Source organism: Podarcis raffonei, chromosome 13, assembly GCF_027172205.1.
Source record: "Podarcis raffonei isolate rPodRaf1 chromosome 13, rPodRaf1.pri, whole genome shotgun sequence".
NCBI lineage: Eukaryota > Metazoa > Chordata > Lepidosauria > Squamata > Lacertidae > Podarcis > Podarcis raffonei.
The window spans coordinates 40,747,939-40,775,698 of NC_070614.1; the positions used below are offsets into that span (position 1 = coordinate 40,747,939).

Sequence of the window (27,760 nt, forward strand, 5' to 3'; positions counted from 1 at the left end):
TTTATCAGAGTAATTTTTGAATTGAAATACAATTAAGAAGTATATTAATAGTGAAATAATTATTAAGCTCTAACTTAAAATGATTTTTTATTCATAACCAACTTAATAATGCAAACACATTGGCATTTGGCAATAGCAAAAGTTCCTTTAGAAACACTTTTTACAAAGACTCATAATCTAGTCTCTAGAAACTTGCTATAACATGAAATAATAGGTGTAAATATATTATGCAAACTACTCATAATTATAAATTGCAGAATGTAGGCACCCTATAGTATATAGAAATGAGCAAACCAGTGATATTTTAGGGAGCAGGCTAGCAGACCATTACTTACATCATAGGAGCCTACAAAACACAAAACACTGTTGCTGTATGTAGGTTTTATTTTATTTGTTTTTCATCTTATATTTTGGAAATGTACATCCAGCGGTTTTTTCCCTTTAATTTTTTTTTGGGGGGGGGCAGCTATAGCTTGTTTAGTTTATGCGTAAATCAGCACTGCTCCTGAGCGTACAGTGGTACCTCAGGTTACATACGCTTCAGGTTACAGACTCCACTAACCCAGAAATAGTGCTTCAGGTTAAGAACTTTGCTTCAGGATGAGAACAGAAATCGTGCGGCGGCAGTGGGAGGCCCCATTAGCTAAAGTGGTGCTTCAGGTTAAGAACAGTTTCAGGTTGAGAACGGACCTCCGGAACGAATTAGGTACTTAACCTGAGGTACCACTGTTTTGACCTGGAGGCAAGTTCAGTGGGACTTACTCCTAGGTAAGCGTTCATAGGATTGCCGCCTTAGGGAAGCACATGGGGGCGAAATGTTTTTCTGAGAGTAGCTTCTTTTTACTCCTGAGCGATCTAAAAGAACAATTTTTAAAAACCAGCTGAGATTTACAGCGCCTATTTCAGCCCAAAGTGACCCCCAACTTGGAAGCAGGAGTCTAGTCGGTGCCCGGTTTTATTTCGGGGAAGCAAGGCCACCTTCCCCAGCCTCCAGGGCGCGCATTGTCGCCTAGAGAGCTCCAGGCGTAAAGCGCCTGGCGCGGTGCATGCTGGGAGAAGGCCGCGGCTTTACCTTAATAGTTCTGGAGCCCCTAACCTGACTTAAAACGGGCGCTCACGCGGGTTCTCCGTCTCCTAGCAACGTTCCGCCGCGCTGAGCGGCCTCTCGCGAGCGCCTTGCGTCACATGACCCAAGGCGTCATATTCGCGCGCCACCTCCGTACGACAGTGACCCCCTCCTTTTTTTTGTTTCTTGTTTTAATCCGAAGAATTCACTTCCGGTTTGGGCCTTGGACGGTTGGCGGGACCGTTAGTCGCGGGGGGGAAGGGCGCGTGGGTTGTGAGCGCGAGTTCTCGCGGTGGCGGTTGTCATGGCAGCGGCTGCGGGGCCTGGAGGAGGCGAAGCGGCCTCGGCCTCCGCAGCCGACGAAGGCGGCGGCGGCGCGGACAGGGGGAGCCCCCCCGGCTCGGACCCACGACGCCTGGGGCCGGGGGGGCGAGAGGAAGAGGAGGCGCCGGGGCAAGGCAGCGCGGGGGGCCCGGCCAACCAAAGCCGCGCGCCGTCGTCGTCGCCGCCGCCCCGCGAAGCCGAGGTCACCGTGGAGATCGGGGAGACTTACCTGTGTCGGCGCGGGGACGGGACGTGGCGTAAGTACGTCTCCAGGACAACAGGAGCGGTTCCCATATCTTTCCCCCCCAAAAAAAATAAAATTACCTCCTGCTCGTCCCCAGGACAGTGGTGGCTCCGTCCAGGTGCCGTTGGTCTCCCCTTAAGCCCCATCCAGCATGGCCAGTGATCAGGGATGATGGGAGTTGTAGTCCAGCAGCATCTGGAGGGGGCCACAAGCTCCTCGCTTATGCTACATCACCGAGGCTTCCATGACCCTGAATTACTCCTTATGACAGCTGTTGTTTATTCAAAGTTTTTCTACTACCGGCAGTCTTTGTTGTTGTTTAATTTTGATTGTTTTAAACGTTTCCAAGGCAATCATTCCAAAGGGGGGGGGAGCCTAATGAAACCCACAGCAAAGTTATCACACAGCAGCAAAATGGAACAAAATTGAATGTGTTGCTTTAAATACTCAAAACGCTTCACCCAATCAAGCACAAACATGAGGTCACTACTAAAAGGTTCTGTTCCTGATGGACATCAGCCGTCCCCTCAGAACAAGCAGCAGGATATCAAAATGATGACCTGTGGCTGTGATCCTGTGCCCACTAACTTAAGAGTATACCTCATTAAATGCTATTGGACATCCTTTTGGGACATACACAGGTTTAGCCAGTGCATACAGTATTCTAGTTCTTCCTGTGTTGTATCATCCCTTAAAGTAGCCTTTTCAGAGAGTACTGTAGAGTTTTATGTGAAAACTTCTCTCTGCATACCTGCACTCCTGCAACATTGTGGCTCCCAAAATCAAGGGTATACAGGTTGGCTGCCCTTTTCTTCTGGAGTGCCCAATCTGTATTTTCCCTCAGTGTTTTTGCCACATTTGGATCTGAAAGATTCTTATTGAAATATTTCTTATTGAAATATTTATTTCTTACTGAAATAAAAAGGGACTAAGGCACTTTGGCATACTTCCATTTTGTGGCTATTACTTGGAAACTCTTAAAATTCTGTGATATATTGAGCTCTACTGTCCAGTGCAGAATAGTATATTTTGACTACTCAAATGGGCTCTTGCTTTGACAAAACATGCACACCTGCACCCTTGACCAACTATTCCAGGTCCTTTCCACTTTTGCAGCTTGGTTGTGAGGAGTTTGGCTGAGGTGTGCCAGAGTGAAACACTGTTTTTAGATTCTTTTTTGGTCTTTCCTAATTTGAGATTAACCAGATTGAGTGTTGTCTTTCTTCCAGATTCTGCAGAAGTGATCCAGTCGCGGATCAATGAGCAAGAAGCCAGAGAGGAGTTTTATGTGCACTATGTTGGGTGTAAGTATCTTTTTGAGGTTCTCCATGTCTGCTGATGTGGTGAGGAGGAAGTGTGAGATGCCTTTATGGTCCAGAGGTAGCCTACATGATGTCCCCCAGATGTTGTTGGACTCCCATGCTGGCCGGGGTTGATGGGAGGTGTAGTCCAGCAACATCTGGAGGACACCACACAGGCTACTCCTGGAATAAGAGCAGGTAATTCCTTCCTAACCCTTTCCAGAGTCCCTGTTATGTTTTACACATGCAACAAGACTTCTCAAATATTGGAACTTATACTGAAATTATGTATTTTTCCAGGTATCTTACACTGATCCAAAAAATTACCAGCAGCCTAGATGAACAGACAGATTTTTTAAAAATACTTGTTTTGTGGAGGTTTCCTAAAAATAACTTTGTTTGTTTGCTTGTTTGTTTGCTTGCTTGCCCAGGAAGGGAGTGAAGTATCAAATAGGGAGGTTAGCAGTTGCACTCCTGTGTTTTATGCTGTTTCTGCAAGAGAAAAAGACATGAAAATTTTCTTGAATTTACATCCACTGCTGTCCTGAATTCATTGCAACTAGTGTTAAATGCCATATTCTTAGAGGTGATCTCTTCAGTCACCTGGACAGATAAAGCACCTGAGAACTATAATAATGATACTGTTGTTAGTAGGAGAGAAAATGATCTCCAGTGGTTTAGATCAAGGAAGGATGGAATGGAAGATGTTTTAACTTTCAGCTGAATAATGTTGGTGGAAGATCCAAGACTGATACAAATTTCTTCTCCTAATTGCAGTCAACCGGCGTCTGGATGAGTGGGTGGACAAAAACCGCCTCGCCCTCACCAAGACAGTAAAAGATGCAGTACAGAAGAACACGGATCAGTACATGAATGAACTGTCTGAACAGCCAGAGCGCAAGATCACTCGGAACCAGAAGCGCAAACATGACGAAATCAACCATGTGCAAAAGGTGATGCCGGAGGATACACAGCTGGGGAGATTGAACTGTGCTCTACTACAGAGTGTCAGTTCCAAGGCTGGGAAAACCCAGGGTGTCTGGTTGTACCTCTGGAGCTATTCTTAACATCAGTTTGGCACTAGGGGATAGCGTTTTTAGGGAGTCTTGTCCAATTAGGAATTGAACATTTGGCCACCTTGCTGTCTTTTTCCATTGCAGACGTATGCTGAGATGGATCCCACCACAGCAGCTTTGGAGAAGGAGCATGAAGCAGTGAGTATTCACTAGCACTTGACCTGTCTTGTTGCCAAAATTCAGTAGATAAAAGAGCACAGCTGTGTTTTGTGGCTCCAGCTATATTTCTCTCTCCTCAGATCACCAAGGTGAAATACGTGGACAAAATCCATATTGGGAACTATGAGATTGACGCTTGGTATTTCTCGCCATTCCCAGAGGACTATGGGAAGCAGCCCAAGCTGTGGATCTGCGAGTACTGCCTCAAGTACATGAAATTTGAGAAGACTTACCGCTATCATCTGGTATGCAATGGGAATGGGTGCTGTTGGGGGTGTGAGGATAAAGGTGTATGAGTAGACCTGCCTCCTTAGTTAATGTTTTTATTGATGGAACATCCTGAAGATATCAAGAGCTTCAGAATTAATTTATTTGAAATATTTCTATGCTTTTCAGGTGGACTTCACAAAGCAGTTTAAATAAAAATATTAAAACAATAAAGATCCATAATATTTGAATAATAAAAAATTAAAAAGACATGGATGAGGGAAACCCTTTTTTAAAAGCCTGTTTCTGCTGCTTTTTTCTTCCATCTGTAGAAGATGGTTTGTCAGAAGCTGCTGCATTGGGGGAGCTGGATGGGAGAGCGGGGAGATGAATGTTGGTAGCTTACCAAGCTGTAGGTTTTCCCCTCCCCCTCAGAAGGATATTATTCAATTTCAATAATTCTAATACCTATTTATTCATGTGTTACAACTAGGAAAACTCAATGAGCAGTACCAATCTCAAATAAGAAAAGTAGAGGCTGTTGGCCTTACCAGAACCTAGACAATTGGGGAAATTGTTGAAGCTGTATTGAGCAGCCCAAGCAGTGAAATTGCTCAGGAAAATGCAGATTCATCTCTCTCTCTCTCTCTCTCTCTCTCTCTCTCTGTCGTTCAGGGACAGTGTCAGTGGCGGCAGCCGCCAGGGAAGGAGATCTACCGCAAAAACAACATTTCAGTGTATGAGGTGGATGGCAAAGATCACAAGGTAGGGGTCCCAGTTTTTGTTTTCTGCTACATCAGAAACCTGTTAGTTGCTACCCAACCTATCTTCCAAATAATTTCAGAGCCATGCCTCTACAAATATGAGCCTAATCTCTCCCAAAGGGCTATGAATAGTCATTAACATGTAAGCTCCTTCCAGAACTCCTCTTACTGTATCTTTGTGATTGTGGCAGCTTTTGGTTTCTTGATTTGGGAAGACTTACATGGGCAAGGTTGGAGCACTCGCATATAGAAAAGATTTCCAGTAATGGGGCTTAGTGTCGCTATCTATTCAGAAGGGAGTGATCCAATATAGAAACAGCTTTATCCAATCCTACTGGTCACATGATATTGAGGGCCATCGCTGCCTAAGTGATGGATGAAAATTTTAGGTTGCTTACAGAGTGCAAACAGAGAGCAAACAGCACCAATATTGTGACAGACCATTCACCGCAAGGCCTGTGAGGTATGCCAGAGAACTTTTAACATGGAAATGGTCCAGAAGATCCACTTTCTCATGTAGAGCCCTGACTCTGACCCTTGGCTTGGTTGGTAGGCTTGAAAACATCTAAGAATACAGACTTTTGCAAGTTCAGACATTGCAATATGTCCTCTTGATTTATTTGTTTTATGTGTGTAACTTAATAAATTGGGGAGATTTGATCACACTCTGTAACTTCATTGAGGATTTTCTTAGAACAAAGTTGCAGGTTGTAATGAAATAATGTTTTCCGGGAAGAGGAGGTATTTAAAGGTTTTGGGGGTGTCCTCCGTAGGGCACCTCTTTCCCTGGATTGGGAAATAAACTTACACTCACCGTGTTCTTCTTGCTGCTGTGCTCTATTTATTTACTGGTGTTTGCTTCTCTCCCCCAGATTTACTGCCAGAATTTGTGTCTCTTAGCCAAACTGTTCCTAGACCACAAGACTCTCTACTTTGATGTGGAGCCTTTTGTCTTCTACATTCTCACTGAGGTCGACAGGCAAGGGGCTCATATTGTCGGCTACTTCTCCAAGGTACTGGCCTGGCATAGGATGAGTGTTGGGAGAGAGTTCTAGTTGAACTTTAGAAGGGGCGTGAAAAGGAGGATGAGCAATCATGATACTGCTTTTCTTAAAACTAAATTCTGAATCCAGTAAAAATGAAAATTATCATACGTCTGTTTATTTTGTATTATTTTGCTTCTGCCATGGATGAGAGGAGGGCGATTGTGTGCTGGAAATCATCCTCATCCTCCTTTTGAGTTCTGAGATATCACCAAAGTTACCTGTTTGCTAACAGACTCAAGATAGTTCACAGTATAATGCCTTACAGTTGAATAGATGTAATTCCAAAGAGACGATGGGTGGGGTGAAAGAGGAAAATGAGTGAATTTAAATACTATGGCCACTAGGGGCGGAAAGATGCTAAGTGACACTTGCTTCCTGCTAGCCCAATAGAATAGCTTTGCTGTATCACCTCTCTCACTAATGTAACCAGGTGAAATGGCTGCTGGTGAGAACAGATCTTGCTTTCAAAACAGAGAGAGCTGTGGTACTTAGGATGCATGAATCCTATGCCCAGTACAATATTCCCTGCTCCCTCATTTCACTTCTTTGTTTGATTTTCTGCCACCAGGAGAAGGAGTCGCCAGATGGCAACAATGTTGCCTGCATCCTCACCTTGCCCCCATACCAAAGAAGGGGCTATGGGAAGTTCCTCATTGCTTTCAGTAAGTTTGATTCTTTCAGTCATGTGCAATAACCACCAAAAGAAGTAGCTTCACAACCTCGCAATCTCTTCCAGTTGCTGGAAATGAGGATTAGTGCCTTCACTTAACAAGAACAGACTAGAAGTAACTTGTGTAACATACGCCCTTGTATTTCACTTCAGTTAATCTGCTATAATTTTGCTTCCTCTGATTCTGTACTGTATCACCAGATGGAATAATGTTTTAAACTGTAATTGCTTTCAGAAAGTTATAACTGCCTTAGAATGTTTTTGTTTTTTGAATATATAATACGTAATAGTTAATCTGTATTAGAACTTAGAATTTCCACCCTTAAAATTGCACTAACTAAACGTGGGGAGGAATCTGCTCTTTTTAACATGTTGACACCTCTCACACTCTTGGTTAAGTTAAAGGGTTTTAGGGGTAACTGAGTATGTGCCCTAAGATCTTCTGGAGGGCTCAGTTGAGAGTGAGCCTTCTTTACTGGGTCTGAGCTTTACCTGGGGGGAGAAGCTGCAAAAGCAAAGCTCTTGAGATGTCTGAATTCTGAGTTGTGATTGCTTCTTGACATTAATCCTAAAGCTCTTGTTCCTCAGGCTATGAGCTCTCCAAACTGGAAAGCACAGTGGGCTCCCCAGAGAAGCCCCTTTCAGATCTAGGCAAGTTGAGCTACCGTAGCTACTGGTCGTGGGTCTTGCTCGAGATCCTCCGGGACTTCCGAGGTACCCTCTCCATCAAAGACCTCAGGTGAGAAAGAATCCATCTTGCTAGTAAGATGTGCTGTTTTGAGTAACAGTGCCCTCTAATTCCTCATTGTTGCTGAGAAGCACATATGCTTCTGTGATATTCTATTATGAGCAGTCCTGAGTGGTTTTCATATGACCTCCCAGTTAAAATTGCCAGTCGCTGACCTTGCCTTGTTTTTCACTCCCCTACCCATTGCTTTCCCCCCACTCCCCGGTGCAGTCAGATGACAAGCATCACACAAAATGACATCATCAGTACGCTGCAGTCTCTGAACATGGTCAAGTACTGGAAGGGGCAGCATGTCATCTGCGTCACACCCAAGCTGGTCGAGGAGCATCTCAAAAGTGCCCAGTACAAGAAGCCTCCCATCACAGGTACCATGGGAAGGGCAGTAGTTGTATCCTAGACCTGGCGGGGATTTACAGGAGTCTTTTAATCAAAAGCAAAGAATTGGCAGCCTAGTTCAAATCATTATGTGGCATATAAGACCTGCCCAAACCCCACCCTCTTGGGCTGCATCTTGGATCTTACTCTTGTCTTTTGAGTTGTCAGGTCACAATGGTAGAATTGCCCTCTCAGGGTTTTAGAGTCGCTAGAGCTTTTGATTCCTTGCACACAGGCTGCAGTCCTCCAAACATCCTGGTTTTGCTGACTTCCTTCCTAACAGTCTTGAACAGTCCCAGCTCTTTCTTTTTTGGCTCCTTTCTTCAGTTTCATGTTTCCCCCCCACACATTAAATTTATACAGGTGTTTTATCTTAATATATGAAGTGGGTGGGGGAGCTGCTACAAAGAGCACAGAAGTGTTTCTCCTTCCACCAGTCATGTGTAATTTTGGAGGCTTTCACTTCAGAACGTTGCCCTCCAACTTGTGGAGACGGCAACAGGGCAGAGCTAGAGCACTTGCCCCTGTCTCTCTCCCACATCTCTTCAAGTGTCAACATGAAGACAGAACTCCTGAAGAGGACCATTGTTTTCCCAGATTCCTGCTTTTCAGCCTCTCTTGGTTTGCCACATTTCTTTTAGTCTCTTGACCGCTCACCTGCCTCACCATAGCATATAGCTTCTCCTTTAGTACATTGAGATAATCAGAGATGGGCTTGGTGCATACTTCAATTTCCTTCCATTTTTCTTAGACCTCATTCTTAATCTTGCCAAGTCTCACCTCATTTTAGTCTCCTTGTCTCTGAGTTCCTCGTCCTTTTTGGCTTCCCTGTGACTTGGAACTTCCTCCCAGTTTTTGCCCTGCCCTGTATGAGGTTTTATTGCCATTCAAACTGACAACCTCATTTTCTCTCAGAAGTTGGACTGAAAACTGCTTACATAAGGAGCTAAACATTCCATTCTTTGTCACTCCACCACCTCAGCCAGTCTCGTCAGCTGCTTCACTTTAACAAGCACAATACAATACATATGAGAGTAGCTTATATTGCATGTCTGTCTGTAAGATCACCATATAAGTATGCAAATTTTGGGACAAAAGTTGACAGCAAGAGAATATCAGTTCCCCCCCCCCCATCTTGTTTCAAGTCTTCAAAATATGTGGATGCTGTCTGTCTATTTCAGAAACCATAGAATGGAGATGTTTGTGACAAAGAATTAACGTGTTTCTACTTGTCCCTTTCAGTTAATACTGTATTCTTTCCTGTTACAACTGTGCTGGGAAATAGCATGTCTAATTCCAGTCCTTTCTGCTGCTATAACATTTGCAATAAGACGTTCATATTCCTTGGAAGCTGAATCACCAGTGCAACTTAAATGCGGACAGGCTTAACTACTTTGCTTAATCAATTCTGAATGCAAACTTTATAGAGTATTTGTCTCCCCTCTCCCCATGTACAGTTCTCTACATTTAAATCTGTTCCAGGGATAATTGGGTAGTATCCAACTAAATAGATCCACTAGCGCAAGGGCTTCCCTCTCCCCATGCACCTTCCGTCCCCCCCTGATTCTGTACTGGGGATTCACCCTAACCCTCTGGAGCAGACATGGGGAAGAGTGGAGAGAAGAGGGAGGGGAATATCCTTTGTGCAGCCAAAAGCTAGTTGGATACCCCCCATATCCTGCTTTTGCTTTGTTCATTCCGTCATGGAGTGTGCCAGGCATTGCTGAGTGCAAACACAGAACCACCTTGTGAGAGGTCAGGAAGCCAGAACCACTTTCAGTAGTTTCAGGTTTTGATCCCTGCTGAAAGAAGCATTGTTTGCCCTGGTGGGGCTTCTGACGTGCCAGTCAGTGCCAGTTATGTAAGAGGAGCTGCAGACAGAGTGCCAGTTTCTCCTTCTGAGCCTCTCTCTTTTTTTAAAGGAGCTGCTCGCTGTCAGTTGTTGCAGAGGAGCAATCTGCAGGGTGGGCCATGAAGGCTGATTATCAGCCACTTTCAAGATAAGCTGGAGTATCATTTGCTTCTCTGAAATGCAGTTGTTTCCAGGATGGGTAGAACAGCAAACAGGCTCTCATAGAAGCTAAAATGAATTTGTCTCAGTAATCAGTATTTGCCTTTGTTACACTCCCAAGGCATCATTTCATTCATATTGGCATTCTGCTGGTTGTTTTTCTGAAGAGCATTAAAAAGCTTTACTGGAAACAGTAGCATTTTGAACTGGGATAGCCTTTTTGAGAAGCTTGTATCAGCATTCTTAGCTGGCTAAAAGGCAGCACTGCTGCTTGTCTGCCTGTCTCAAGTGCCTGCTCCACACCTATTGACTTTGCTTTTCCCTCCCCTCCTTCCTCCCCCTCCAGTGGATTCCCTCTGTCTGCGATGGGCACCTCCAAAACACAAGCAAGCCAAGATTTCCAAGAAGTGAAGGAGAAACTGATCTAAGCAACGGGAGCAGCTCGGCTTCAATACACATCCACCCTTCGTTTTAAGAGATTGTCTGAGGCATTCTTGTTGGTATTGCATTGATCAGACATGTCTTGGAACAGATGTTTTCAGGGTGGCAGGGAGAGAAGGGGTGTTAGCAGTGTGACGCCAACTTTACTGTGCTCCACTAGAGTGAAGACTTCCCACTTCCTCCCCCACCCTCATCTCACCTCCTGTCCCTTTCTGATTCTGCATGGCAAACTCCTTCCTTCTGGCGAAACCTGCTGTCTTGCTCTCGTAGGGTAGTAGAATTGGTGGCTTCCGTCTTAACCAGAAGAGGAAGGGGATACACACCTTCTCATCTGTTGTTTGTCACTGGCCCTGGAAGCTTAGTTTCTGAGCTGTTCTAGCACAAAACCTTGGACTGCCTCTACTTCTATTGTCAGACAGGTAGAGCAAAACAGGGGCAGTAAACACACGTGAGGCAGTATTTGGGAAGCAGTTAGTCAGCAAAATTTCAGGTTGGGGGGGGTTCGCTTTTAGCTATGACCGTTTGGAAAAAGAAGACTTGATTGTAGTTGCAATTTAGTTTTCCACAGTCAAATTGCAATTTAGATCCATCACAGTCAAGAGTTTTGAGAGTGGCACGCCAAAGGGGGGCATTGTCAGAATTGTGCACAGAAGTGCTTCATGCTCCGCTCAGCAGATGAGAGCACGACTGTGCAGAGTTGGGTTTGAGGCTGAATTTAAAAGCATGGATTTCCAAGAAACACAGCAGCTGAGAAGTCACTGTGCCACACCTGACCCTGAGAATATCCCTGGCAGCTGTAGTGTCATAGCTAACAGGGTATCTGGCCTTTTGGGTTGACCTAGTTGATTTTGATTTTCTGCAGAGACCCTACATGAAAGGGATGGTTCTAAATGCAAATATGATGGGGTGGGGGCTGTTACTTGCCACGGGGTTGTTGTCTTAGCCCAGGGGAATGTACAACCTCCAAACTGGAGGAAACCGAACAGTGGGATATTGTGGGTTAGTTGGTTCTCACAAGTTGCCCTACCATTGTATGAGCTACCTTTGCCAGAAATAAAATGAGAAGGAATTTTCTCAGAAGAATCGGCATTCTCTTGGACAAAGCGCAGTGGAAGTAATGGAACCGAAGAGGGAGGCTGACGCTGTTCTTCACATCACCTTTTACCGATATGCTTGCACCCCTGGGACTAGTTCAAAAGGAAGTTGGTATCAGTGGGGTGGGGCTGCATTTGATATTATGGGAGAAACTGTCCATGTGATGGTTCTGCTACAGATATTAGATTCATAATCCATGTATGCAGTGTGTTTTCTTTTACTTTTCAAAAATATTTTAATTAATAAAACAACAAAACAAAGTATCTTTCTATGCTGCGTGTATAATGATGGAATTATGCTGAGCACAGGTTTGGGTGGGGGAAGAAAGATCTGGGCAAGGTGTGGAGGCTTTAGGCCATACTGGAAACATATATTCAGGATCCTGGAAATCTGCCACTGTCTGCTTTATTGCTGTACTACCTGTACTGTGAAGTAAGAGAGCCAAAGCAGGCCCCTGTTGAGTGCAAGTGTGTCGTCTGATATCCTGGCATCACTTGTTCATGTATATGTTTCTAGAATAGAAACACACAAAAACACACCATGAAGTGAGTGACTGCTTTAGAAAGTGAAGCAGGAATTCCTCTGACAGCCTTCCTTGATCTGTAACTCAAAGAGGCAATTCACCTTCTGTTGTAGCATTGTGTAAGCTGTACCAGGTGAAATTCTGAATTTGGTGTAAGTTCTAAACCTGTAGGGTTCAAGGGAGTGATAATTCAACAACAGCTGGAATGCTTAAAAATACAGCTTCACTTCTTAATATGCCACTGAACATTTGCAGAATACCTTCTATATGCCAGATTTCTTTCTAGCCAATTTATTTTGTGGACTTGCTTCTTATTCAGCATTACTCACAGGATTTAAACAGGGTAAATTATATCGGGATTACCATTTAGGCTGCAATCCTAAATCCTAATCCTAAACTTGGTGCCATTGAACCCAGCAGCATTTACTTATGAGTAGACATGGTTAGGCATGTGTTTTTTGTAGCATAAGCACATTCTAGTCTATATAAAGTAGTGGCACAATAAATGTGTTGTTAATCGTTAGAATCATGTTTTTGTCTTATCATAATTAGTGTAGTGTTATTGCAAAGGAGTGCAGCCTTATCATGATTTAATTCCATGTAAGTGAAAGAACAGCTTACTTTGTGGTGTCTCTTAATTATTTTACAGGAATGGCTTAGTGGTGGCTACTAATGCAATCCTCTGCATTTTTATTGAGCTGTGAGTGTGTTCTGTGCAACTTACTGTCATGTTTAGTTAGGTGCTAAATATTTTTTTACAGTTGCCGTGCTTAGGTGTCCACAGTATCTTTGCCAGGTGGATAGGGCAGAAATCAGGCTTTAGCCTTTCCTGTGAACTTGGCTGCCATGCCACTGGACCAGCTGTAACAGAATGCATGGCTTATGGAGTGCATTCTGTCTGTCACCTTAGTGACTATCTTGCTGGGACTCTGGTTAGTTCACTTTCAGTTCCAGTAGAAAATGGAGCAACTCCCATAAGCCTGTGAAGCTGGTCTTATTATGCAGCCACTTCCAAAGGAATTTCCCCCCACCTCTGTACAAAGGTATTTCAAGTGTTGCAAGCAGCTGAATTTGTCTCTGGATTCAGTCGGCGCTCGGGACAGTGGTGGAAGTTAACACAACTACTACCGTCACTTTAGAATTACTATTTGCTTTATTAAAAACACTTCATTGTGAGAGCAACATCTGATTCTCATCCTTCCCAATAAACAAATAGATGCTTACATACTTATTTTTAAAAGATGTGCAAATACAGGTTGTCAGGGAAGACCAATAATATGTCTATGATTCGGCAGCAGCAAACTTGTGTAAAGCAGTCCCATTCCATTCCTGCCTCACATGCAAGTCATGCTGCATCATAAATAAATCTTCAAGCTAAGGCAGGACATTTCATTTAGCAGTAATGTTGCCCTGATTATGTTTCCCGCAACTTTTTATCACGCACACACACACACACACACACATATATATATATATACACACATACATACATACATACACACACATGCACACACTCCACCAGTGGAGAGATTCATTGGTCACGCACAGAAACATAAGTGAGGTTACCATTCAAAGAATCCAAGCCAGTCAAGGGAAGTTCCAGTCTGGTCAGCACACAAAGATGACCAAGTCCCCAGCCAGGAGTCAAAATGTGGCAGCTAATTAAGAAGCATGGTTTGGTCCCATCACTCCTCCATCTTTTCAATCTGAGCTTTAAGGAGGCATCAGGAAAAACATGATGTCTTAGTTGCCCCCAAACACACATGTCAGGGGCCATAAGAATCCAGGAAGCAAAAAGCAGATTGAGTGCCATGGAACCACCTGGAGCGTCACAGATCCCCTAAAGACTGATGCTGCTTCCACAGACACATCACTGAGCGTCACTTCTTTAACACTGGTCTTGATCCAATCACGGTGGACTACTGAGGCTTTAACACAAAGGCTGCGTCGGTTGGGCTCCCTAGATGACACTCCACACTACCTCCAGCCAGTAGGCAAGCTTGGGGAGGGGGTCCCCCCCATGTCACCATAGAAGGGGGTGTTTGAGGGTATAGTTTATATCCAACTCCTTGAGGTATCAGAATCAGTGGGATATCGGACAATGGTTTGAACTGGACCCTAAGAAACAGGTGTATGGTTCAGCTAAATGATTTGGCTTGGAGGGAGCCAACTCACATTCTAGGATGAGACCAGGCAGCAAAAACATTGGTGTGCCAGTAGAATCTGTGTGGAGCCTCTCAGGACTGAAGCTGCAATGGTTAGCAGGAGCAAAGACTGCAAAAAGAACCATGAAGGCACCTTGTAACAGGCTGGGGGGAAGCTGAGGGGCGATAACCAGAAGGCAGATCAAGATAAATGGATTTGGGTGAAGAATACATTGGTAACAACCGTGAAATCCAGGATTAATGAGAACCAAGACCCAGAGAGCAGATCAGGACCTGGCATGATGAGGAGACAAAGACAACTTAATGTGAGTCTGCCCTCAACAAAGAGGCAAGGAGGTGGTTGCTATTCATGGCTTCTGCAATTGTGCTGAGGCAGAGCAAGTTCTCCAGCAGCAGGCCCAGGGGATTGTCATAAATTAACATGTCAAAGGGAAGAACGAAACAGCAAGTTGGAATGTAAGGTATACATACTAAGCAGACCTCGAGTGCACATTGGACTGAACCTTCGTGGCTTGGCGGAACCCTCTGCTCCAGAACAAGGCTGCCATTTTGTAATCGTACCAAGAGCATCACATGCTTCCAGAGAGCAAAGCGAAAAAACCTGAGGCATGGCAGAATGTGAAATAGTGGGACCACCCACTTGAGCACGGAGTAGGAAGGGACTGCTCTCCCCCCGCTACACAATCAGTCATTTGGCCCACTGGAGGGACGATTCATAAGAAATAGTGGAAGGTCTGAAGGAAGAGGACAAGAAGAGGCAGGCTGGACATGCAGGCCCAGGACGCAGCGCTGCCCGAGGCAGGGTTTGTCGGGTGGATGGGCCGGGACCAGCCTGGCTGAGGCTGGATGTCATCGTAAGGTCCAGGCCGGCTCGTGTCAGGAGTGTCAGAGCACATGCCCTCCTCCGAGATGGGCTGCACATCGGAAGTCACTTGGCTGAGCTGCACCTCTGGAACATTTGCCTGAATCCAGTCGGCATAGGTTGAGATGCGGCTGTAGATACCAGGCCTGTTGGGGGCTCCACATTCGTCCCCCCAACTCACCACTCCGGCCAGCAGCCAAGCATTGCCAATACGACAGGAAAGAGGTCCTCCAGAGTCACCCTAGTGGGGGAAATGGTTATTGGATTGGGAATAAATAATAATAATAATTTATATGCCACCCATCTGACTGCATTGCCCCAGCCACTCTGGCTTCCAACTAATTATTAAACCACTGTAAAACAGAACACATTTAAAACTTCCTTATACAGGGATGCCTTCAGATGTCTTTTAAAAGTCATATAGTTGTTTATTTCCTTGACATTTGACTGGAGGGCGTTCCACAGTGCAGGTGCAGTTACCGAGAAGGCCCTCTGTTTCCCTGTAACCTCACTTCTCTCAGTGAGGGAAACGCCAGAAGGCTGACTGTGAGCAGCTGGACTTGAGAGTACTCTTCCACAGGCAGCTATTTTGAAGGATCCAAGTGAGTTAAGGGGGTCGGCATTACCTAAAGTATACCCCCAAGAACTATTCAACGTGGTCCCCACCTACATTGCGATGGGAGTTTGACAGGTGGGAGTTTGGTCCTGATTAGCTCAGTCGGGTGAGCAAGTTTCCTGTCAGGAACTCATTGGCACAGTTGATCCCTGCAGAAATCAGGATCAAACACTCCCGCCCATCCACTGAAGGGCAAGGAGTTCAATCCTGCTTTATGACTATCTCCTCCCCTACCCTGCTAGCCAACTTCGATAAAATCTCAGGTGGCTGACAGGTGGGAGAGTGATTTTGCTCACCTAGCAAATTTGGCCAGCCAGAGCGGTCAGGGAGGGAGAAAAAAGATCTGGCTCACTGGGCCAAAAAAGGACTCTATACCCTGTTCTATGTGGAATAAAGATGACTCAGTGCAGGACTGGCAAGAACTGCCTCCAGCCTGTCGCATGATCACTTATAGACACAAGTATAGTGAATTGCCTGAGAAGGGCTACAAAGTGCCTCATAACCAAGGGGGAAAAGGGGGCACAGTGCATGTTTATACCGTAAGAGGGGGTTCTAATCCATGAGTTGCTACAGCACTTTCTTTCCAGACGTCTATGCAACATATAAACAGATGCTGGCTGAAGCTGAACACGAAAAGGCCATCAGCCTTGGCCTTTTGTACAGTGCTGAATCTGGCTCTCACTGCCTCATTCTAAAATGCCACCCCCTTTCCTCAACGAACGGGCACCCCCAGCCTCCCCTCTCCTCCTGCCTGATCTCACCTGGCATGCATCCTTCATCCCCTCAGCAAAGCCAGCACAGATCATGTCGTCGTGGACGGTGAGAGGATCCTCGGGATCAGGGTTTCGCCTGTACAGGCACTTGCAAGTGTCTATCCCAATAATGGGCACTTCAAGCTGCTGTAGCGTCTTGGGTGTGGGGAGGCTTGCTAAAGGAAGAAACAAAACTCAGAGTCAGTTCCCAGATGTGGAGAAAGGCTGTCCTGCAGCGGGAACTGGTAGGGCAGGAGGCCAACAGTAGGTGCAGCCAGCACCAATGGCGGGCAAAGGCGACTCAATCTAATTTTGTCCCCGTCTTCCTCTCTGCCAAGTTCTACGAGGAGCAACACGGAGTCCAAGGAGGAGGAGGAAGCTGACAGCTGGTGCCACTCCTGGGCTGACTGGAAGCAAGGCTGCAGAGCAAGTGGAGGCAGGCTAAGGGCAGGCTGAGGTGGGTGGGGCAGCTCCCCATTCACTCTAATGGACCAGCCTCTTTTTGTGTCCCAGGTGGCAGGGTGTTTGCCTTTGGCTTGGGAGTGCAGGTGGATAAGTGCCTCATCATTCTGGAAGCCAGACTCCCTAATCTGCAGCTACGGACTCCTTTCCTACAGCTGAGGCTCTGTCTGCATCAAGATATGGACGAGAAACAAAGGCACTCATCCCATATGCAGAGGCAACCATTGTCTCTTCACATGCCCCAGGCCTAAGCCTCTATGCTGAGATATGAAGGGAGGCCATTTTGGGTGGAGGGGATGGAGGAGAGAGATGGGGACTGAGCCCTGACTGCACAAGGGAAACATGGCCGTACAGAGGATTAGCTGTGCCCCCCCATTCCAGATGTGGTCGCATCACAGTGCCAGAACAAGTTCCACCACTCTAAGGACCATGACTCCAATAGGAAAAGAATTTCTTCCTTACTGGATACAAGCACGTTCCCCCAGCCGGTGACGGTACACTTCATGCCAGCCGGGAAGACGACCGAAGAGGCGGGCAGGCAGATGGGCCGGATTGTTCGGCTGTAGTTCACTGCCTTCTTGAGCTTCACCAGGGCAATGTCCCCTTTAGAGCCTTCTTCTTCCACGTAGTCAGGGTGCTTAATCACTTGCTCCACCTGCATAACTTGCAGGTCGTTTGGGGGGTCGTTCAGCCGATGGACCCCCAGGACGACATCGTAGTCTTCAATTTCAGCCCTCCTGCAAAAAGGAGAGGAAGCAATATGCTTGTATTAAAATGCATTTCTAAGATGCAAACGGAGGTCGTTGCGAAGGGTCTAAGAGTACCTGTGCTAGGGTTCACATATCCAATGGTGGCCCGACTGATTCTTTAGCACATGGGGAGGGAGAGAAAGCAACAGTCTTCCATTTAATTCTGCCCCAGAAACTAGTATTTAGAGGTGAACTTTTCTTAATGTGGAGATTCCATTTAACCTGCATGGAGAGCAGTCATGGATTGACCTTGTTTATGACATTTGTACACTGCCCCATAAAGTTATCTGGGAGGCTTATGATAAATAAGAAAACCATTTTGATACAAATAAGCCATGAAACCATAAATTCAAAAAGATAAATATGTGAAAAACAAAGTTCATCACAACACAGCCCAAATAAAGGCAATATATTAAAAAAAAATAATTGAGGGACCCAGATTGCAAGAGTTATTTAGAAAATATTCTGAAACTAAAAATACCACAAATATAGCACCAAGCAAGCTTTACTGGGAAGCCTACTCCATTGGCCAGGGGGCCACTACTGAAAAGGCCCTCTCCCTGGTACAGATCCATTCTACATGAATGTGTCTCCCCATTTTTCAGAAGCGATCTAGGAAGGACTGTCCAAGTTAGAGATACAGAACCATAAGAAGGGAAAGCAGAGACCCTGAAGTTGTTTGTTAACAAGTTAGCACTAGGCAGACACACAAGGGTATACTTTTGTCTGTCCTGGACTCTATACGTAATGATTAAAATCTAACAAAGCATAGTTCCTATGAGACTAAGCGGTGAGTTGGGCAGTGGGAAGGATCGGGTCTCCAGCACAAATCTTGCCTCTGCCATAGGTGGTGTTGGAAAAACCATTCTCTCTCAACCCTCACTATCTGAAAATATATATAATAGCAGGGGCCCATCTTCCAGGGTCTTTTTCAAATTTCACATACGTTATCTTCTGGCAGTGCTTTGAACACTGCTCAGAAGCACCATGCAAATGCTAAAGCCAACATTTTTAGCATCCTCATCAGTAAACCAAACTCTCGAATTATGAGAAGGCTGCAGAATAGTGTCTGCACGCCTCGCCAGCTTTCTATTATTTAAACCAGGCATAGGCAAACTCGGCCCTCCAGATGTTTTGGGACTACAATTCCCATCATCCCTGACCGCTGGTCCTGTTGGTTAGGGATGATGGGAGTTGTAGTCCCATAACATCTGCAGGGCCGATTTTGCCTATGCCTGGTTTAAACTTCCTATCCAAAAGGCATTGCCTGCTCTGTTCCCCAACACCCACAACCGCATCTTATTCCACGGATGCCTTGCACTTACGCAGGGAAGCAATGTGCCGCTGTGACTAGCCACTGGGGGGCAATGAGAGACGCTCCACAGAGGTGACGGCCGCTGCTGCTGCTGGTCAGGGATACCTGCCAGGGCCACTGTCCATGCTCGGCGTTCATGCCACCCATGATTCGCCCCATAGCGGGCACTCCACAGAATCCTGCAGACATAAAGACATTTTGCAGAGTGAAAAAGCGCTCCAGAAATCACCCACATCACATGTTCTTTTGTACACGACGATCAGACAACATGATGGGCTTGTGTACCCACGGCTCTGCATCATATTATGTTTCTCCTTCTGCGTGGGGAAGGGCCATGGCTCGCCGGAAGGGCATCTTGCCTTGCAAGTTCCCAAGTTCAATCCCCGGGGTTTCCAGGTAGGGCCTGGGAAAGCTTCTGGCCAAAATCCCAGGCAGCCATCAGGACTCAATGTAAACAACACTGAGTTAAACTGACCAAAGGTATGATTTGATATAAGGCAGCTTCCTATGTGATTAGTTCATATAATTTATATACTGCTTGACTGTAAGAAGAACCCTGAAAGTGGTTCCTATATGTTTCCGGTGTTCCCACCATTCAATAATAGGTAGAAAAGGCATTCTGAAAATCTCTCAGAACTGCATTTTGAAATATGGAAGCCTATATTTGTAGACCTTATATGGCTGCAGAGATGGGACTGAATGTGTATGCACAATGCCTACTGAAATCTCAGAGGCCACAGAGCTGACTGAAGAAGATTCCTACTGTGTTGAAGGCAGGGTTTTAAATGTCTGTAAAAAAGTTGCTTTCTACACTCTAGGAAGTGAATTTGGAACCTAAATAATAATTGGTGTGAGCAGAGGAGGGAGGGTTAAATTAATATGTGAGAAAACAGGGAAGGTAATCAATGTATGTCCATTGTTGACATACTTAATGGTGTGCAGTGTTGTTCTTTTTAAAAAATAAAATAAAAATTCACACCCACTCATGCAAAATTCAAATATCTTACCTGGTTGGGTGCCGTTGGCTCCAATGGCGGCAGAGTGGGAGCGTGAGAAGAATACTGTAAAATTAAAAAAGTAGAGTTATAATGACAAGCTGCAACATTTTGATTACAATAAAACAAATAGCACTTAAATATTTTCACATTTAAAAACAAAACAAAACAAAATTACTTGAAAACTCATTCCAACTATGACCTAGTTTGAACTTCAACACTAAGACAATCCTTAGCCTTAATGCAATGAACAAACATGCTGCTTCCTGGAAAAGGATCATAGCTGCTGTGCTCCTTCTCTGCACCTCTTGTTGCTGTGTTGCCATGGTTTGGCTTATCATGTCCAAACCCAGGCTCATGGTCTCTCTTGCTCCAGCAAAGGGTGAGCTATAACCAAGGTTTGTTCTGGGGTTTACAGATTATTAATTTGGACATGCTAAACTATAGTTTAACTCAAAGAAGTGCAACAGCAGAACCAACAGAGGAGGAGCAGAGAAGCTGCTGTTATCCCCTATCCAGGAGCCTGCATGTTGGCTTATCTGCTTTAAGCCATGGTTTAGCATAGCACTACATATGAACCAAGGGACGCAGGTGGCGCTGTGGGTTAAACCACAGAGCCTAGGACTTGCCGATCAGAAGGTCGGCAGTTCGAATCCCCACGGCGGGGCGAGCTCCTGTTGCTTGGTCCCTGCTCCTGCCAACCTAGCAGTTCGAAAGCACGTCAAAGTGCAAGTAGATAAATAGGGACCGCTCCGGCGGGAAGGTAAACAGTGTTTCCGTGCACTGCTCTGGTTCGCCACAAGTGGCTTGGTCATGCTGGTCACATGACCCGGAAGCTGTACACCGGCTCCCTCGGCCAATAAAGCGAGATGAGCGCCGCAACCCCAGGGTCCCTTTACCTTTATTTTACATATGAACCAACATTTGTTTGATCAAGATCCCACTTTTATGTTTCTGTTTCCGAGTACTGTAATGTCTTTAAGAGTCACCAGGCCTCACTTTGTCTCAAGTAAACAAACACAAGAATCCTGTCCTCCACATTGATCTGTTACAATTCACTAAAACCCTTCCCCATCCTAGAGTTGCTGGAATATTTCTTAGAATTTTGGAGAAATCAAGCGGAGTGCTTGTTCCGATTGTATGATTTCAGGCTCCAGAGTGAATGAGTGAGAGACAGATTGCTCTCTCAAGGAGAAAGAAAAATTCTGCACACAGGACAAGGCTAAGTACAACCCTTCTTTTAACATGCTATTGTTTCAGTGAAATAGCATTCTGACTTGAAACCGGCATGGCATCCATAAGTGGTGCAGCCTAAGAAAAGCTCTACCAAAATACCACTTGATTCTGCCAATCGTATAGACTGGTGCTTCAATGCCAGGTCAGAAAGGTCAGATAGTAAGGCAGGTATGTGCAAATGAGCAGCAGTCAGAAATTACACAGGAATAACCTTCCCTCGCTGCTGCACCTCCAGACCAGGAAGCTGCACCTACAGAATTTTTCCTCTGTTGCAATAAACACAGCTTGCCACCCGGGGAAAAGAAAAAAAGGTGGCTGCAAAAGTCATAGTTTCTGAGCACATCTGGCCCCATGCATGTTTCATTTTGGAAATTACACACCAGGGGACGTTGTCATGCTGACGAAGAGAGAAAGGTGATTTCTCCCAGGCCTTTCTGACGTTTCCTCCTTAGGCTGTACTTTCTACAACCTATGAGAAGGAAGCCAGGGTGTGCCTCTCTGCTCCTGCTGCCCCAGTTTCTCTTGCCACAGCTGTGGCTTCCCAAGGATTTGTTTCCCGCCCTGCTTGTCGGCCTAGATTGGCTTTCTAAAATCCTGCAGTGCCAATGATTCCTGGGAGATGAGTCTGAGCGGACTTGGCAGAGCATCCAGCCAGGGAGTCACTGGGGACACGGAGAGGGAGAAGAGGGGAACCTGAACAGGCAAATGAGAATGAAGAAGTTCTTGACAGTTTCCTCCCCGAAGGCATCATCAAGGATAAGGCTATATTTAGCCCCTCTACAAGGCTTGAGTTGTCAAGGCTTGCGTTTCCACACATTTTTGTTTTTCAAATGTCAGCCGCTTTGTGCTTATGAAAAAATATATATGATGGACAGCATTGGCCATTTCATTTCCTGACTTTTTTGTTAAAGCAAAATTGGGTGTCTGAGCAAACTCCCACTGCTGATCCTGGAGGCAATATATAGCTATCTTGGCTAGTAGCCATTGACAGTCTTATCCATTTGTCTATTCCCCTCTTGACTCCATCAAAGTTGGTGACCACCTTGTGGCATTCCAGGGAAGGTCTTCCTTTTGGCTTCCAAGGAAGCATTGAAAACTTTCAACCAACTGAATCTCTGCCTTTTACAACAGGTCAGTATGCAGACAGGGATGGGGAATTAGTATTTCTATGCTGTCCAAAACTTCCTCTGCCCGTTTCTGCACCCTGAGCTGCAGTTAAGAGTAAGGATGGGGAACCCGCACCTCCAGATGTTGTTGGTACTCCCATCAGTCTCAGCCAACATAGCTAATGGTCAGGGATGGGAGTAATGGCCCTCCAGATGTTGGTGCCCTATAGGTTCCCTATCCCTATCTTAAAGACACAAGAGCAGGCCAGGTGGTTTCTTTCTGGTTCTCTGGATGATCAAACACTGGGCAAGCAGATATCTAAAACGCACCACAGAGCAATATGGTTTTGTCACAACTAATCTGAAAACTGAAATGGCTCTTTGAGGAATAAAGAGCATCTTAGCCATTAAACCCCAGTGGTCTGTTTGTTGACCTCCTCTTTCATAATTAAAATATGACTTGGTGCCAAAGTTTACATGCTGTTGCCCACAGCAAGTCCCTTGAGGTCCTACTAAGCCTGCATCATAAGTTTCCAACTTAGAAGGGGCCAACGCTCTAGGGGCTGCGGGTTCTAATCTGGAAAGGGCATCTGCTGGTCAAGTTGGTAAGAGTTTTGCGCAATTTACTTATTTTTGTACCACAAAGGGGTTTACGGAATTAAAACAACAATTGAAATAGGAAGTATGCAGAATTATCAGAAGCACAAATTAATCGGGCGGAGCAGCAGATAAAGCCACATCCAAAGCAACATTAAACAAATACAAGTGTGGTATAAAAGGCAGGCTGAAACAAAGCAAGTCTTCAATAAACCCTAAAAGAAAAAGGTCCAGCAAAAATTCACAGGGAGAGAGTTTTGCAGCACCACTATTGAAAAGTCCCCGTCACGGGAACTCTGATACAAGTAGACAAAGAATGCCTAAGCCACATTTGAGGCACAAAGCATTTTTCTCTCTCCTTAACAGACATTTGCGGTTGGCCTCATCTTGTACAATGGTACCTCGGGTTACATACGCTTCAGGTTACATACACTTCAGGTTACAGACTCTGCTAACCCAGAAATAGTACCTCAGGTTAAGAACTTTGCTTCAGGATGAGAACAGAAATCGTGCTCCAGCCGCATGGTGGCAGCAGGAGGCCCCATTAGCTAAAGTGGTGCTTCAGAATAAGAACAGTTTCAGGTTAAGAACGGACCTCCGGAACGAATTAAGTTCTTAACCCGAGGTACCACTGTATCTTCCAGCTACGTAATGTTGAACACGAGAATTAACAGGTTTGAACTGGGCTCTCAAGTATGAAAATCCTCTTGCAAGAGGCCCAGTTGTGTTCTGTTGGTACTTTTGAGCCACCAACTCTGACCTCCCGTGACAGTGCTTTTAAGTGAAAACAGATAGCAACCCTCTAGGGGGCGCTACATTCAGCATGCACCTAGTCTCCATTGGCCCTCAAAATATCCTGGGTTTGGCCCAGATTTTGGTGGACTTACTCAGCTGAACTATCAAAACAACAACAACAGAGACCTCCACCCACAAAGCGACACCAAGAAAGGCCCCACAAAACAAGCTGATTCCAGGCATCCTGACCAGTCCTCATACACACACTGCTTGCTATTTTGGCTCCGCCATCAAGAGGTTGCGGTGAGATGAGCAAGTAGGACATTTAAAAATAGAGGCAGGCCCAACTGGTTGGGTAACCTACCAATGACGTCCGAGCCTGCCCCACCCTCAGAGACAAAATGTCACAGAAAGAAACCAGCCTGAACTATCCTTGCCCTCTTGCTCTACCCCACCTCCTGGGGCTCAGCCGTGTCAGCCAGGGCACACCTGCAGGACACCAGGCAGTTGAAGGTGCCCTTCTTAATTCATCCCCGGGGCAAATTTGTGCCATTCAGTAGAGTTCCCATCAATACACTTCCAACATTTCACATTTTGACCTGGAAAGTTCCAGTTTGCCTTGTTCTCTTTCTATGTGACGGACAGAATTTCAACAGGTGAAGCTTTACGGGAAATGGAGTTGCAGTAACAAGGAAAGAAGCCCCACAGTAAAAAATTCTGTCTCTCTGTTAGGAATATGGAGGATGTTTACAGGCAATGCCGTGAGGGATGTATTAGCAGAGATTTGCTGAAGAACAAAAAAAAGCTTTAGGAGGAAACCCGAAGAGAGGGCAACCCCCCAAAACAGCTCCGTGAAGTCCAAATGAGCTCATTGGCAACAGACCAAGCATCTGTTGAGAGGGGAACAGGGAACCTAGGGCAAGGGAATGGGGTATCCTAGGAAAAAGACATGACTGACTAGTATCCTGAACAGCAGCATTACAGCTATTTATGCAGGTTCTACAATAAACTTGAACTAACATGATTCTGTCCTGCATGCTTTTCAAGTTTCACTGTGGATATTGAATCAAGTTTCTAAGAAGAGAGGTGCCAGGAGGAGAATATACCACTCTACAATCCCAGGGATAGAACCTGGCCATAATTCTTTAGTGGTAAAGAAGTACTCTGCACATGCTCAGAGGTGGCCTTATCATGTTCTAGGGAATGGAGCATTGCTGCTAAATTCAAATGTCAGAATTCCACCTTAATAAGCCTTGGTCAAATAAGAAATTCCAGACGAGAGACCCTGAATCTTGTTCCTTTATTACATTTGGAAACAAAGTCAGACTCTTGCCAGAGGCTGTGGGCAGCACTGGACCCACACCCCAATGAACAATTTGCACAGATCATATTCTCTCCCTCTCTTACATACAGACATATACCCTGAACTCCACTGTTCTCAACTGCTTGGCTTCCAGCCACTTTTCCCAAGGGTGTCAGGTTACAAAGAGTTTCGGGGTTGTCGGATAGATAACGGAAGTTTCACAAGTGGGTTGCGCTGTTTGAAAAAGAGTGTTGACGGAGCAGCAACAAAAAAGGCTTTATGCCCTTTGGCTCCTAGGCCAGATTTGTCCACCAGCTCACTAGACCCCACTGTGTTCCCAAGCCTCTGAGAAAGGACTCAGCCCTAAAGTCTTATTCTTTGACAAAGGAACAACTAACACCAGTTCTCACTTATCTTGGAGAAGACAATAGGGTGTTTCAGATTAGAGTGTATGCCTTCCATTGAGCACCATCTGTAGATAACTTTTCTATATCGAGTTGCAACCTTTTCCTCCCTGGCAGAACTCCTGTGCTTTTAACAGCTGCATGGCAGGAAGAAATTCAGCAGGTGCAGTCCTTTCCAGTATGAAGTCGCAGCACGAATTATGAACAATTCACTTATGCAGTTTCTCCTGTTTTCCATTAAAGTCACAGGAGCTCCAACAGAGAAAGGAGAAAAACCCCACCATGGCAAAGTTCCCTCCCTCCTCCTTTACTTGGGACAGGTTCCAAGGAAGATACTCTTCTTCCCCTTCCCTTTCTGTGTGTGTTTTCCCAAGACTGAAAGGACCTTTGTCCTCTAGGAATGTGGCACCTATTCCACCCCCCAACCATGCATACACTGCTTTCAAGAAGGAAGGGAAAAAAGGCTGGGATGTGTTTGTTTCAATTCTGCACTTTAAAAAGCCATCAGACCACCAGTCACTGTGGGCGCGCGCGCACGCGCACACACACACACACACACACACCCCTACCTCCCCTCCACACATAAACAGAACCTGCTCCCCAACCACCAACTTAAACGTGCCACACTGGCTTGTCATATGTTCCATTATTTTCAAGGATTCCTTTTAACAGTTGTCATGGTTTCCCTCCTTACAGTTTAACAGTGCAATAAAACTCATCCAGGGGACATAATGGATCATCATGCGTGCTGATAAATTTTGGGGCGTGTTTGTTTTTTTTAACAATATGGCACTGCTCCGGAGTTCAGTTTTAAGCTCTACATATGTCACACGGTGATGAATTTTTTAAAAATGGTGCGAAGCCACAAGCCCCGACAAGAATGCCGTTGAGCATGTCCAGAATACCTTTTCTTGTGTACTACAGCTACACTCAGCCTCTGCAGATCCTAGGTACAGTACAGGGGTGGCCAATGCTAAAACAACAGAGCTTCCAAACCAGTACTTTTGAGATTGGCATATATAGCCACGAGTTACTATTGAGGAAGAATGAATCACTCCACAGATACCATGACAAAACGCCATGTTATCCTACCGCCACCCCAATACATAACACAGGATGGCTCAGCTTGGGGGTTGCCTCAATGTCCTCTGACCAAGTCACACGGGCTAGTCTATTGCTCCAAGCAAGCAGGTGGCGGGGATTCTCAAAAGCCACCCCAGTGAGGACTTGAAACTTGGCCCCCATTGCATCGCACCTTCGCCATGCACACTTCCAGGCAGCCCAACAGTTGGGAAAGGCCAGTTTGCAGCTCTTCCCCCTGGTGCTTGCCAAACCAGCCACGGCTCTGAAAATGGGAGCGCAAGAGATGGGAAACGACCGGCAGGCGAAAGGGCTGGGCGCGGGTGGCGGGAACGCAGCGCCCAACCCGCACCCCGGTGCTGGGAAAGGAGGAGGGAGGCAGGCTAAATCTCCGGCGAGAGAGGCGCTTCTTTTTGCCCGGTACTCACCAGAGACGAAGAGCAGGAGGCCCAGGCCTCCCAGCAAACTCCCCATTTCCTTTGGTCCCCGGTGCGTCGCTGAGACCCGCAGCTGAAGTCAGGCGCGCAGGTGTGTGTGTGTGCGTGCGTGCGTGTGTGCGCGAGGGAGCGAGAGCGCGCCAGGTGAGCTCCTCCAGGTAGTCCCGCCGGCAGGTGGAATGAAGGAGGGAGGCTGCGCTCGGGACTCTGCCTTCCTCGGCTGATGGACAAGTTACCCAACCTGTTGGTGACGGGACGGGCTCCCAGCCAGAGCCAGTCAGCTGCCTCTCCTGTGGCTCCTTTGCATGTTTTTACCGTGCTCACCTGCTGGCCCAGGCTCGGCGGCTTCGCCCGGCCTCCTCCTCTGAACTTGGTGACTTTTTCCAGGCCTGCCACGCCCTTGTTGTCTTGGGGGTGGGCAGGGGGACTACAGCTCCCATCATTCCTAGCCAGTGGGGCCAGGGGCCAGGGATGGTTGGAATTGTGGTTCAAGGAGGACCTTACAGTCTTCAAACAAAAACACCTTGGAGGTCCCTGGCCACAGGGAAGTTAGGCTGGCCTCAACCAGAGCCAGGGCTTTTTTGGCTGCGGCTCCAATCTAGTGGAACGCTCTGTCACAAGAGACTAGGGTCCTGCGGTACTTGACATGTTTCCGCAGGGCCTGCAAGACAGAGCTGTTCCACCAGGCCTTTGGTCAGGGCGCAGCCTGACCCCCTCCTTTGGCAATCCTCACAGAACTCTAGCCCAATGGTTGCCATTAATCTGATTTGAACTGATTTTATAATGAAATGATTTTAGAATGTTGTATCATTTTACTGTTGCTAGCTGCTCTGAGCCTGGCTTCGGCTGGGGAGGGCAGGATATAAATAAAATATTATTATTATTATTATTATTAT

At 46.0% G+C, this 27,760-nt stretch overlaps 2 protein-coding genes across 3 annotated transcripts; one reads left to right on the forward strand and one right to left on the reverse strand.

Annotated features, from left to right (window-relative positions):
* The first annotated feature begins 1,170 nt into the window (after positions 1–1,170).
* On the forward strand, positions 1,171–11,790 carry KAT8 (lysine acetyltransferase 8). Of its 2 annotated transcripts, none has more exons than XM_053361373.1 (11): positions 1,171–1,651; positions 2,864–2,938; positions 3,713–3,888; positions 4,096–4,149; positions 4,251–4,415; positions 5,053–5,142; positions 6,014–6,154; positions 6,756–6,849; positions 7,446–7,596; positions 7,816–7,970; positions 10,338–11,790. In XM_053361373.1, exons 1-11 carry the CDS (start codon positions 1,186–1,188, stop codon positions 10,400–10,402), a joined length of 1,632 nt encoding a protein of 543 aa, XP_053217348.1. In that variant the 5' UTR covers positions 1,171–1,185; the 3' UTR covers positions 10,403–11,790. The 2 variants fall into 2 exon arrangements, with proteins under 2 accessions (XP_053217348.1, XP_053217349.1); XM_053361374.1 differs by having other exon boundaries at positions 1,268–1,647.
* Positions 11,791–14,362: 2,572 nt separating this feature from the next.
* Positions 14,363–26,982, reverse strand: PRSS8 (serine protease 8). The gene is made up of 6 exons (XM_053361377.1): positions 26,856–26,982; positions 19,979–20,032; positions 18,982–19,150; positions 17,370–17,644; positions 16,455–16,621; positions 14,363–15,318 (listed from the first exon to the last, which is right to left on the reverse strand). The coding sequence occupies exons 1-6, from the start codon at positions 26,899–26,901 to the stop codon at positions 14,929–14,931; spliced, it is 1,101 nt and encodes a 366-aa protein (XP_053217352.1). The 5' UTR covers positions 26,902–26,982; the 3' UTR covers positions 14,363–14,928.
* Positions 26,983–27,760: the final 778 nt, after the last annotated feature.